We start from the raw sequence: 12,679 nt of genomic DNA, 5'->3' as shown, positions 1-12,679 counted from the left end.
AATATAATGAAGACATTACATTTATAGCTTTTTTTAAAATGTCTTATGAAGAGTCTGCAGCTTGTATTAGTGCTAGTTGGAGTAGATGGCCTCTGCAGTATGTATAGGAGAGATCAGGGTTACACTTTTCTCTGAGCAAAGCTTGTACTCCACCATGTCTTCCAGAGAAGTTTACAGCTCTATGAAATGCACTAGCAGCCATCTGTTTGGGGTCCAATTATAGACTCATAGACTCTAGGACTGGAAGAGACCTCGAGAAATCATAGAGTCCAGTCCCCTGCCCTCTCGGCAGGACCAAATACTGTCTAGACCATCCCTAATAGACATTTATCTAACCTACTCTTAAATATCTCCAGAGATGGAGATTCCACAACTTCCCTAGGCAATCTATTCCAGTGTTTAACTACCCTGACAGTTAGGAACTTTTTCCTAATGTCCAACCTAAATCTCCCTTGCTGCAATTTAAGCCCATTGCTTCTTGTTCTATCATTGGAGGCTAAGGTGAACAAGTTTTCTCCCTCCTCCTGATGACACCCTTTTAGATACCTGAAAACTGCTATCATGTCCCCTCTCAGTCTTCTCTTTTCCAAACTAAACAAACCCAATTCCTTCAGCCTTCCTTCATAGGTCATGTTCTCAAGACCTTTAATCATTCTTGTTGCTCTTCTCTGGACCCTCTCCAGTTTCTCCACATCTTTCTTGAAATGCGGTGCCCAGAACTGGACACAATACTCCAGTTGAGGCCTAACCAGCGCAGAGTAAAGCGGAAGAATGACTTCTCCTGTCTTGTTTACAACACACCTGTTAATGCATCCCAGAATCACGTTTGCTTTTTTTGCAACAGTATCACACTGTTGACTCATATTAAGCTTATGGTCTACTATGACTCCTAGATCTCTTTCTGCCATACTCCTTCCTAGACAGTCTCTTCCCATTCTGTATGTGTGAAACTGATTGTTCCTTCCTAAGTGGAGCACTCTGCATTTATCTTTATTGAACTTCATCCTGTTTACCTCAGACCATTTCTCCAACTTGTCCAGATCATTTTGAATTTTGACCCTGTCCTCCAAAGCAGTTGCAATCCCTCCCAGTTTGGTATCGTCCGCAAACTTAATAAGCGTACTTTCTATGCCAACATCTAAATCGTTGATGAAGATATTGAACAGAGCCGGTCCCAAAACAGACCCCTGCAGAAACTCACATGTTATACCTTTCCAGCAGGATTGGGAGTCATTAATAACTACTCTCTGAGTATGGTTATCAGCCAGTTATGCACCCACCTTATAGTAGCCCCATCTAAATTGTACTTTCCTAATTTATCTATAAGAATATCATGCGAAACCGTATCAAATGCCTTACTAAAGTCTAGGTATATCATATCCACTGCTTCTCCCTTATCCACAAGGCTCGTTATCCTATCAAAGAATGCTATCAGATTAGTTTGACACGATTTGTTCTTTACAAATCCATGCTGGCTATTCCCTATCACCTTACAACCTTCCAAGTGTTTGCAGATTTCTTTAATTACCTGCTCCATTATCTTCCCTGGCACAGAAGTTAAACTAACTGGTCTGTAGTTTCCTGGGTTGTTTTTATTTTCCTTTTTATAGATGGGCACTATATTTGCTCCCTTCCAGTCTTCTGGAATCTCCCCCGTCTCCCATGATTTCCCAAAGGTAATAGCTAGAGGTTCAGATACCTCCTCTATTAACTCCGTGAGTATTCTAGGATGCATTTCATCAGGCCCTGGTGACTTGCAGGCATCTAACTTTTCTAAGTGATTTTTTACTTGCTCGTTTTTTATTTTATCTTCTAAACCTACCCTCTTCCCGTAAGCATTCACTATATTGGACATTCCTTCAGACTTCTCAGTGAAGACCGAAACAAAGAAGTCATTAAGCATCTCTGCTTCCAAGTCTCCCGTTACTGCTTCCCCCTCCTCACTGAGCAGTGGGCCTACCCTGTCCTTGGTCTTCCTCTTGCTTCTAATGTATTGATAAAAAGTCTTCTTGTTTCCCTTTATTCCCATAGCTAGTTTGAGCTCATTTTGTGCCTTTGCCTTTCTAATCTTGCCCTTGCATTCCTGTTTTATTTGCCTATATTTGTCCTTTGTAATCTGACCTAGTTTCCATTTTTTATATGACGCCTTTTTATTTTGTAGGTCACGCAAGATCTCGTGGTTAAGCCAAGGTGGTCTTTTGCCACATTTTCTATCTTTCCTAACCATTGGAATAGCTTGCTTTTGGGCCCTTAATAGCGTCCCTTTGAAAAACTGCCAACTTTCCTCAGTTGTTTTTCCCCTCAGTCTTGATTCCCATGGGACCTTACCTATCAGCTCTCTGAGCTTACCAAAATCCGCCTTCCTGAAATCCATTGTCTCTATTTTGCTGTACTCCCTTCTACCCTTCCTTAGAATTGCAAACTCTATGATTTCATGATCACTTTCACCCAAGCTTCCTTCTACTTTCAAATTCTCAACGAGTTCCTCCCTATTTGTTAAAATCAAGTCTAGAACAGCTTCCCCCCAGTAGCTTTTTCAACTTTCTGAAATAAAAAATTGTCTGCAATGCAGTCCAGGAACTTATTGGATAGTCTGTGCCCTGCGGTGTTATTTTCCCAACATATATCTGGATAGTTGAAGTCCCTCATCACCACCAAATCTTGGGCTTTGGATGATTTTGTTAGTTGTTTGAAAAAAGCCTCATCCACCTCTTCCACCTGATTAGGTGGCCTGTAGTAGACTCCCAGCACGACATCACCCATGTCTTTTACCCCTTTTAGCCTAACCCAGAGACTCTCAACACTTCCATCTCCTATGTCCATCTCCACCTCAGTCCAAGTGTGTACATTTTTAATATATAAGGCAACACCTCCTCCCTTTTCCCCCTGTCTATCCTTCCTGAGCAAACTATACCCATCCACACCAACATTCCAGTTGTGTGTATTATCCCACCAAGTTTCAGTAATGCCAACAATGTCATAGTTGTATTTATTTATTAGCACTTCCAGTTCTTCCTGCTTATTACCCATACTTCTTGCATTTGTATATAGGCATCTAATTGACAAGCATTTAACTCTTCTAAGATGTGGGTTGTCACAGATGCAGCCGATTTGTCTTCTATAATTTGAACATTTAGAAATGCATCTACTGGCCTACCACTTGTTAATGTGGTACAAGATAATGTACACAATGACTTAATACTTGATGCTGATTTGCATTGCTGCATTCATCAGCCAGGTATATAATTTTTTTGAATGTTGTGAAAGCGTTCTTTACTTTTTCAACTGTTGAGTCTTTCACTGTTGCACCACATGCTTCTAGCCAGTCAGCTGAGTTTCTTGCAGAAAGATAGTGAGCATTTGCTGGTCTTGTTTGGAACCAGTGTTCAATTTCAGGATGAACAGGTGACAGTGCACTTAACATTGGCCTTCAGTTTGTAATGTGTGGTATCCCTTGCTTAAATAGAAAGTATGATGCCCCAGCCACATTTGTTCACATGAACTGTATTGTGTCTCCAGTATTCTTAACAGCCTCATTAACACTCACCTATGTTGTTCTTGGTCAGTGGAGACTCAGAGTTCAGAGGTGCTTTCACATGAGTTTACATCCCAGGCGGGAGGTGGGGGGGGGCAAGAAGGCACCTTGCTCATTCCTCCAGCTGTTCGCTCTGGCCACTGTTGTTCATTATGCCACCGTTCACTTCATTGCTCTGTTGCCAATGGCTCTGTGCCATCACCTTCTGCTGCCACCTGCCACTGTGATCTCTATGAGTTGGTCTCTTGAGGTTCCACTCAGCTCTCAATGCTTTCAGCTGAGCTCTTAGTGGGGGAACCTCACTGCTGGTGCAGACTGGGCCATCTCTACCACAGAAACACTGTCCCACAGCAGGTCTAAGAACTCAGACCTGATTATCAGTGATTTCAGCTGCAGTGGTCACTTAACAAAACAAAAGACTATCTATGGAGCCTAATCAGCTCTATCTTTAAACAGTGGAGAGGGGCAGGTCAAACAGTACCATCAAGCAAAACACCTGTCCCCACCCTCTCTCGTGATGCCCTCAATCAGCACAGGCTAAATACAGTCCTACTGCCCTTTATTCATACAATAAGAACAACAAGGTTTCATTCCCCGCCCGTCCCCCCTGCATTCAAGTGATTTGTAACCCAACCCCAGCCAAAATCTATCACTTGGGCAACACAGCTCTGTTTGCTGGATACCTAGGTAGATGAGGTGTGAATGTAAATACAATCTAGTCCTGAAGCCTTCCCCCACCCCAGCCCCAGCTCATCACTAGCTGTCAGAGAGGGAGGGATCATTTAGACTTTGCTTACAAATTATCATTTGAAATTATTAGGTTGGCCAACATCACTGAAATGAATGGAGTGGCATTGTCATAAAAAACAACAGCTGCATAAGGAAGCTAGTCTATGTCCATACTTTTCAAATCTATTATACTTTTTCAGATACATGTATTTTATCATACACACTTTAAAAGCAAATCAAGTGTATTAAGGTTTCAATTTCAATTCAAATTTTCAAACAGTCACTAAATTGGTAACACGCATGTAACTAATTCACAAAACTGGGGGCGGGGGAAGAGGGGCGGTTGTTGGAACAATTCAGGGAGTATATACGCGGGGGGGGGGCAGGGATGTAGGGGATCCCTGATCCCAGCTACAGCAGGTGAGGTGCCGCAGCCAAGGGACAGGACAGCAGCTTGACCATAACCCCTTAGAGAGGGGGTTGCTGGGTGGGAGGGGAGCAGCGGGTGGGCGGGCTCCTACCTGCCCTTTGCAACCTGAGCCGGGGACGGGACACGCCGGTCTCGCTCTCTGCTCTCCAGCCCCGTCTCGTCCCCCCGCGCTGCCACTGGCGGGCGGAGCCGGGGCCGCCGCTGTCAGACGCGGCCGGGCAGCCAGGGAGACGCGAGCGGCAGCTGCTCCGGGAGCCCGCGCCGCGCCGAGCCGAGCCGAGCCCGAGAGCCGAGGCAGCGCCATGAGCCAGAAATGCGACGTGCTCGTGGTCGGGGCCGGCATCTCAGGTCAGTGCAGCCCCGCTCCGGGCACACCCCGCGGGGTCCCAGCCCGCTCCCTTTGCGCGCGGATGTGGCTGGGAGCGGGGCGAGGGCGGAGACACTGGTGCCCTGGCCGGCGGGAGGCAGGTGCCTGTGGCTGGGAGTCTGCTTTCCCGGGGTCAGCCCTGCAGGGAGAGCTGCGGCAGCGGGCAGGGATCTCTGCTTCTGTCGGTGTCATTGCGCGGCCTGGGGCTGGACAGTGCCTCCCTCCGCCGCTCCTCTGGGCAGAGCTGACATTTGTCAGCTGGAGGAGCCGCTGCCTTCACCCGCACGGCTCGCCCTCGTCTGGCCTAGCTCCGCGCCACAAGTGCAAGGAGGGCGGGGGTCAACGCTTGGTAGGAGAGCACCTTGTTTAATGGCCCAGCACACGAGCTCATTACCCAAACTAATGTACTAGAATTTAGCTCATTATATGCATATCATCTGAGCACCCAAACCAGCTACAAGCACTTTCTTCGTAGCTCAGCTCTTTCAATGGACTAAATTGTGCACTTTGCACAGAAACCAAACTGACTTTGTAGGAATTGCATTTCTGAAACTGGAAAGGCTTATTATTCAGGTTGGCTAGGAAAAAAACCAAGAGAAGAAATCTGTCACCAAATGTTTTCTTGTCACAGGCACTTGATGCAGCAGTGCATTCTGTCAGCAAATAGGGTGATCAGATGTCCCGATTTTACAGGGACAGTCCCGATTTTTGGGTCTTTTTCTTACATAGGCTCCTATTAGCCCCACGTCCTGTCCCGATTTTTCACATTTGCTGTCTGGTCACCCTATCAGCAAACCTAGAATACTTACACAGTTTATCACTTATTAGCTCACTAGAGCTAAGTTAATGTAAATAATACTTTTTGCAAGAATTAATACATGTAGGTAACAAAGAGTATGCTTGCTTTCTTCATGAAAGAAGTATAATTAGAAGATTCATTACCTCTGAAATGTGGCTGTGGTTGAGGTGGAGCATAGGTGAAGGGATGGGATTGCTTCTAGGTTTGCTTTGTCACTGAATTTCAGTAAATATTGCATTACAAAGGAAATGGAGCATCCATGAGTGAGATGATGATGATGCCTAACACAAGAGCTAATCTGGTATTTATGCAGCTTTTAGTCAAGCACACTCTCACTGCAATTGCTGCAAGGCCAGCAGGATTGAGAGGTCTGCTTTGCCACAGATTTAATAATCAAATTGTTTCTTAACACTGTTATCAAGTTCTAGTTACATTTTGAATCAAAATAGCACTCTCCTGTGGCAGGACTCTATAGAACTCAATAAAGAATTGAGAGTTGCCATGAAAACCACATAGCACTTATTTCTACAAGCTGTCTGGGGGGGGTGACCATCAACTACTCTACCCTCTACCTTCCCACCCCTTCCAGGATTGCATGCTAGTGCTTCCTCATGGATCTCTAATGTGCTACATACAATTTACTTCAGACGTTACCTAGGTATTTTTCTAAAAGCAGTTGGTGGATGCCCCTGTTATGTTGATTGAAGGCGATTGGAGAGCTGTTGGCATGGATCTTATGGATTAATGAAAAACAAAGTAGAGATGGATGAACTAGCTCTTATGAAATACAGAGCTGGCTCAAGACTTCTCTTGTTTTCTCAGTCAGACATTTCAGGATTGGCAAAGGGGACCCTCTGGTCAACCTCCAGTGCTCATACCGTCTAGTAGAGACCCGCTGTGGGGTACAGCTTGTTTGACCGTTGTTAATAGACCCCAAGCTATGTTGGACTCACCTTTTGTGCACTCTGAGATACCTCTGTCAAGGGAAGCCCTGAACATGCAAAAATGTAACTGTAGTGGTGCCCAGGGGGCAGCTAAGTGAATACCATGCTGTACCCTGCAAGGAGTTCTGAACATGAGGAGTAAAGCTTTCCTACAGCAGCAGAGTGAAACATACAGCTGAAAGGGTATTTACCATTGTTAGTATAGTCACTCCCATACTAATAATGCCTGTGTTAAATCTTCAAGCATGACCCATGTGAACTAGTTTTCTTCAGAAGCCTGAGCAGACTCAGCATGAGCCAAGTGCTCATGCAATTAATAAAATTGTCGTGCTTTCTCTAAACAGCTTGACTTCTTAGTTTTTACTAAATGTTACAACATAGACTATTCCTGCCTTCTTTGTTTGTTTTACTACCCAATCATGCATTTGTTGCACATGCAAAACTCCCATGTTGTCAACAGAAGTTTTATCTACATAAGGAATGCAGGATTTGTGTCTCATCCACTGATTTCAGTATTGCTGTGAGGAAGCGCAGGTCAGACAGTGCTAATTTTGAAACTTCTGGGATTTTACTTGTTTGGAGGAGTGAAAGGGAAAGTGAAAATGTGAACCGAAAGCCCTGAAAATGGGCTAAATTATTTTAAGGTATTCTAAGCATTTGTCCAGAAAAGCTCCTCAGTAGTCCCATTAAAATCAATGGGATTGCTCATGTGTTGAAAGTGAAGTACAGGTTTAAACCCTCAAATCATCCAGGAACTTAATCCATAACTAGGAATAAATAAATAAATCTGTGCACTTGTTACAAAGCAAATGAGAAAATCTAACTTTTTGCATGACATTTTTATTGCAACTACTTGCTTTTTATATCTTACCCACTTAGGATATTTTTTAACCATCATATTTAAGGGGTGTAATTTACAAACTGGGCTTCTTCCATATGTAGTGTCACTTTCAGAGGCCTTCATAAGTAGTGTTCAATTCATTTAAAAGTTATCTATTTGTACAGACTATTTTTTATGGCACTTGGCACTAGATTCGTTGAAAAAATTATCCAAAGCCAGTTCCGTGATTACTACATTTTTATTAATTATTGAAAGTTCCAAATACTTGATATGTCTGCAGCTTTCTGTTAGCTGATTTTTTTTAAACTGTCAGAAAAAAGAAACCACTAGTATTTTGTTAACTAAGAATGATTCTGAGAATTTGGCTAATTTTTAACTGATACCTTATTTCACACTGAAAGGCTATTATAGTACATTTTACTGTAGTTTCCAAATGAAACAGATTTCAGTAGCAAGTTTTTAGACAGCATCAGTGCTATGGGTCCCTTCTGCTTAATGAGTGGAATTGGAGAGTTCAGCACAACATAAATAGGTTATTTTAATATAACCTTGTTTTTCATTGTTGCCATGGGAACATTTGTGTGTAATTCCAGTACAGCTTCTGTAATAAATTCTGAAAGAGTGGTCAAAACCCAGACAGAGACGAGGTTTATACTGTTCAAGCAACGGCTTCTTTCTTTGCTACCTGCAAACAGAAATAAATAACGGGGGTTGCAAGGAACCACTTTGCTTTGTCATTATAAGGATAAAGTCAGTCCCTCTTGAAAACACTCTACCTTCTCTTGGCCTAATAACGCTAGTCCTACACTCCAGGAGATGTTAGCAAAATAACACACATGCACATCCACAAAGAAAGTGGAACCAAGCAAAATATTAAACACTTCCAATCACTCATTTATCTTCAGTTATTTCCTACTAGCCATCCTCCACCTATGAGTTTTCTATCTAGTTTTGTAAATTCTTGGGGCAGTGACCTTGTGTTTATACTTGTTTGAGAAGCACCTACCATACTTTTGAATGATAAAATAATAATGTCTCCATGCTCCTGTTGAGAACACCAAATAGAGAGTCATTTAGTGCCAGTTGTTATGTGGTTGTGTTGGTTCCATTGGGAAATAGAACAGATCAACTTTAAAGCAAGTCACATTACTGAGTCCAGATTTGTCCCCAGTCCAGATTGCATGGGTCATTCCTCCACAAAGGCATTGCCTTCACACTACAGGAACAGCAGCCAAGTCTCTTATTCTTTATTTTTTTTCATGTCTTCTGGTGAGACAGGGATCGTTAGACCCACTGAGGCAAAATGCTCAGGAAATCGTCAGTAAAAGTTTGAACTATCCTTGATGTAGCAGTTACAGAAACCAGCAAAAAAGAAGGCAAAATACAGATGGAAATGCATCATTTGCAGTGCTGATCTAGCAATGTGAGCAAACATACAAAACAGATTCCTTCCAATGATGTTTGTTATTTAGATGCATGCAAATGCTTTAAAGGAATGCCTATCCATAATGCTCTAGGCACCCTTGACAAGCAGCTCCATTTGTTGTGGCTTCTTCACATCCAGATTTAGATAGGAGATTCTCAACCTTTAGGGATGGAAAGGATCTGTTAGATCTTAGCCCACGTCCACACTACAGGGTAAAATCGATGTTATTAAAATCGATTTTATAAAGCAGGCTTTATAAAATCGATTTTGCGCGTCCACACTAGGGCTACTTACATCGATGTTGAGCGTCCATGTTCCCTGGCGTCCATGTTTTCCCTGAGCGTTGCACTCTGGGTACCTATCCCACAGTTCCTGCACGGGTCCCTGCCCTTTGGAATTATGGGTTACTAGCCCAGTGCATGATGGGATCAAAGTCCCCGTCCTGGGTGGTTCTGGGTACAGCCCCCCCCCCTTCCTGTAAACGGCACACAGTCAGTTCGCGCTGTTTTTACTGGCTGCAGTGAGGGAAACGCCATTTTGCAGCAAGCATGGATCCAGGTCTGCTCTTGTCCTTGATCGCGAATGCTGTAAATAATTCACGCATTCTCGTTCTATCACTGCTGACCCATGATGCAGAAATGCAAGAGAGAATGCTTGAATGCGGGGACGACAGCGATGACGAACTGGAGAACGAGTTTTCTGACACCCCGGGCCCCTGCACGTTGGAGCTCCTGACGGTTATGGGTGAGGTTCTACCCGTTCCGCGCCACTTTTGGGCACGGGAAACAAGCACTGACTGGTGGGACCGCATAGTCCTGCAGGTGTGGGACGATTCGCAGTGGCTGCGGAACTTTCGCATGCGTAAGAGCACTTTCTTTGAACTTTGTGACTCGCTTTCTCCTGTCCTGAAGCGGCATAATACCAGGATGAGACCAGCCCTCACAGTGGAAAAGCGAGTGGCAATAGCCATATGGAAGCTTGCAACGCCAGACAGCTACCGGTCAGTCGGGAATCAATTTGGAGTGGGCAAATCTACTGTGGGGGCTGCTGTGCTGGAAGTATCCAAAGCAATCATTAAGCTGCTGCTTCGAAAGGTTGTGACTCTGGGAAACGTGCAGGCCATTGTGGATGGCTTTGCTGCAATGGGATTCCCTAACTGTGGGGGGGCCATAGATGGAACCCACATCCCTATTTTGGCACCGGAACACCAGGGTGCCCAGTACATTAACCGCAAGGGGTACTTTTCGATGGTTCTGCAAGCCCTGGTGGATCACAAGGGACGTTTCACCAACATCCACGTGGGATGGCCAGGAAGGGTTCACGACGCACGTGTCTTCAGGAGCACTACACTGTTTAAACGGCTGCAGCAAGGGACCTACTTCCCTGATCAGAGAATAACAGTTGGAGATGTCCAAATGCCTATAGTTATCCTTGGGGACCCAGCCTACCCCTTGATGCCCTGGCTAATGAAGCCATACACAGGCAGCCTTGACAGTGCTCAGGAGTTGTTTAATTACAGGCTGAGCAAGTGCAGAATGGTGGTAGAATGTGCATTTGGCAGGCTTAAGGCGAGATGGCGAACGCTTCTCACTCGCTCAGATCTTAGCCAAACCAATATCCCCTTTGTCATTGCTGCTTGCTGTGTGCTCCACAATCTCTGTGAGAGCAAGGGGGAGGCCTTTATAGCGGGGTGGGAGACTGAGGTAAACCACCTGGCCGCTGATTATGCGCAGCCAGACACCAGGGCAATTAGAAGATCTCACCAGGATGCTGTGCGCATCAGAGAAGCACTGAAAAGTAGCTTCCTCATGGGCCAGGGTACAGTTTGAATGCTGATTTTCCTTTCAATTGATTGCTGCCCTCCCCGGCTATGCGGTGTTGCTGCTGCAAGATACTTTGCCTGCAGCATTCCTCAATTGCTTGCTTAGGTTACTTGCGAGAGCTGTCCATTGGAAAACATATAATTCTGTATTTCCCAATTATTACCTACCTCCACCATTAGCTGCTTCCGTCTGCTGCTAGGCACAGGACCTGCAACCTTCCTTAACTGCTTTTTTATTGAAAATAAAGTTACTACTATGTGTTACAAGAATTGTGTTCTTTATTTAAAATCAGATCCTTTCATCAATCAAGCATCATGCTTGTTGTTACAATACTGTGCTTGAAATTTCATAACTCAGCGTTCTATGGGGGACGGAGCGAGGGAGGTTTGGAGGAAGGGGGAGGGAGGTTTGAAAGAAGAAAGTGCATCAGAGTAGACAGAACAAGAATTCTCATGGACCAGGGTATGGTATGGCTGCTTTCTTTGTTTTCCCTTTATTACCCATATCCCCAATTGTCAAATCCTGATGCTGATAACTAGCTTCCGTGCAGCTTTCCAAAGCTACTTGCTTCAGTTCATTACCAAACTACAGTCACACTTCCTTAATAGCATGACCTGAGAGTAAAAATAGGCAAAGGTGCCATGGGAGAAGTTTGGATCATTAGAGGAGGGAAAAAACAGGACACAAAGGGCTTTTCAATCTAATGAAAGCCTTCTGGTTGGAGTGTCCGCAGCAGTGGAGGGGGCTGGTGTAGAGAGCCTTCCCCCACGCGTTCTTACACGCCTGGTTCTGGAAGGTGTGGGACAGGGTGAGTACTGAGGGAGGTTATACACGGGCTGTAGGGGCATTCTGAAACCACGGAGCTCTTGCAGCATATCACGGAGGATGTCAGTCTGATCACGAAGAAGATCCAGAGTTGCTGCTCGCCAGCGCTGATCTTCCTGCCACCTGACATCATTTTTGGCGTCCCTCCTGTCTTCGCGTTGACTGGCAGCCTCCCTGTACTTTGCGACCAATTGCTTCCAGTCTCCCTGCTGAGCTCTCTCTGTACGGGTCACTGCCATAATTTCGGTGAACATGTCCTCACGCGTCCTCCTTTTCCTCAGTCTTCTTATGATACCCCCCCACGTGGATGAGAAGCGAGAGGGAGGCTGGAGAAATGTGCAGCTGTGTGTGGGGGGGTGGGGTTTGGAAAGAGTGATAAAAGAATCATGAGACACATTTCACACAACCATTCATACAGTCTTTCTCCTCACTGACCTGTGCCTGTTACCGAACCTTGAACATTTTACTTTACCACAAGGTCACCTTAGGATTCCTTTAATACTTATTGCTTGTGGCTGAGGACAGAGAGTTCTGCTCAGACGCAGGTCAGGGAAGCACACAGACCTTGTCCGGAGAAAATGGGAAGTTAATAATGGCTAGTAATCCCTGTAGTAGATTGTACTGGTAATCAAGCTACTGTCCTTCCCTGCTTTGCTCTCGCGTTCCCCGAACAAGCAGGTCTCCTTGCCTGCGGTTTGCTGGGTGGTTCGGGGAACGGGAGAGCAAACCGCGGCGAAGCTGGTCTCCTTCCCTGGTTTGCTCTCGCGTTCCCCGAACAAGCAGGTCTCCTTGCCTGCGGTTTGCTGGGTGGTTCGGGGAACCGGAGAGCAAACCGCGGCGAAGCTGGTCTCCTTCCCTGGTTTGCTCTCGCGTTCCCCGAACAAGCAGGTCTCCTTGCCTGCGGTTTGCTGGGTGGTTCGGGGAACGGGAGAGCAAACCGCGGCGAAGCTACTCTCCTTC

The 12,679-nt window shown here is 45.2% G+C and overlaps 1 protein-coding gene across 3 annotated transcripts in view; it reads left to right on the top strand.

The window, feature by feature from the left end:
* The first annotated feature begins 4,976 nt into the window (after window positions 1–4,976).
* LOC115658017 (amine oxidase [flavin-containing] B-like) overlaps window positions 4,977–12,679 on the top strand; it is a 94,336-nt gene continuing 86,633 nt past the window's right edge. For all 3 annotated transcript variants that reach the window (XR_004002120.1, XR_004002113.1, XM_030576473.1), the window contains exon 1: window positions 4,977–5,042. Coding sequence is in view for 1 of the 3 variants with exons in the window: in XM_030576473.1 (XP_030432333.1) it covers window positions 4,997–5,042 (46 nt within the window). In the remaining 2 variants the exon portion in view is untranslated. The remainder of the gene's footprint in view (window positions 5,043–12,679) is intronic.

The sequence above is a fragment of the Gopherus evgoodei genome, chromosome 1 (genome assembly GCF_007399415.2).
Source record: "Gopherus evgoodei ecotype Sinaloan lineage chromosome 1, rGopEvg1_v1.p, whole genome shotgun sequence".
In the NCBI taxonomy this organism is placed as follows: Eukaryota; Metazoa; Chordata; order Testudines; family Testudinidae; genus Gopherus; species Gopherus evgoodei.
Note: the sequence above shows the minus strand (reverse complement) of the source record. Positions and strands in the feature narration are given on the sequence as shown.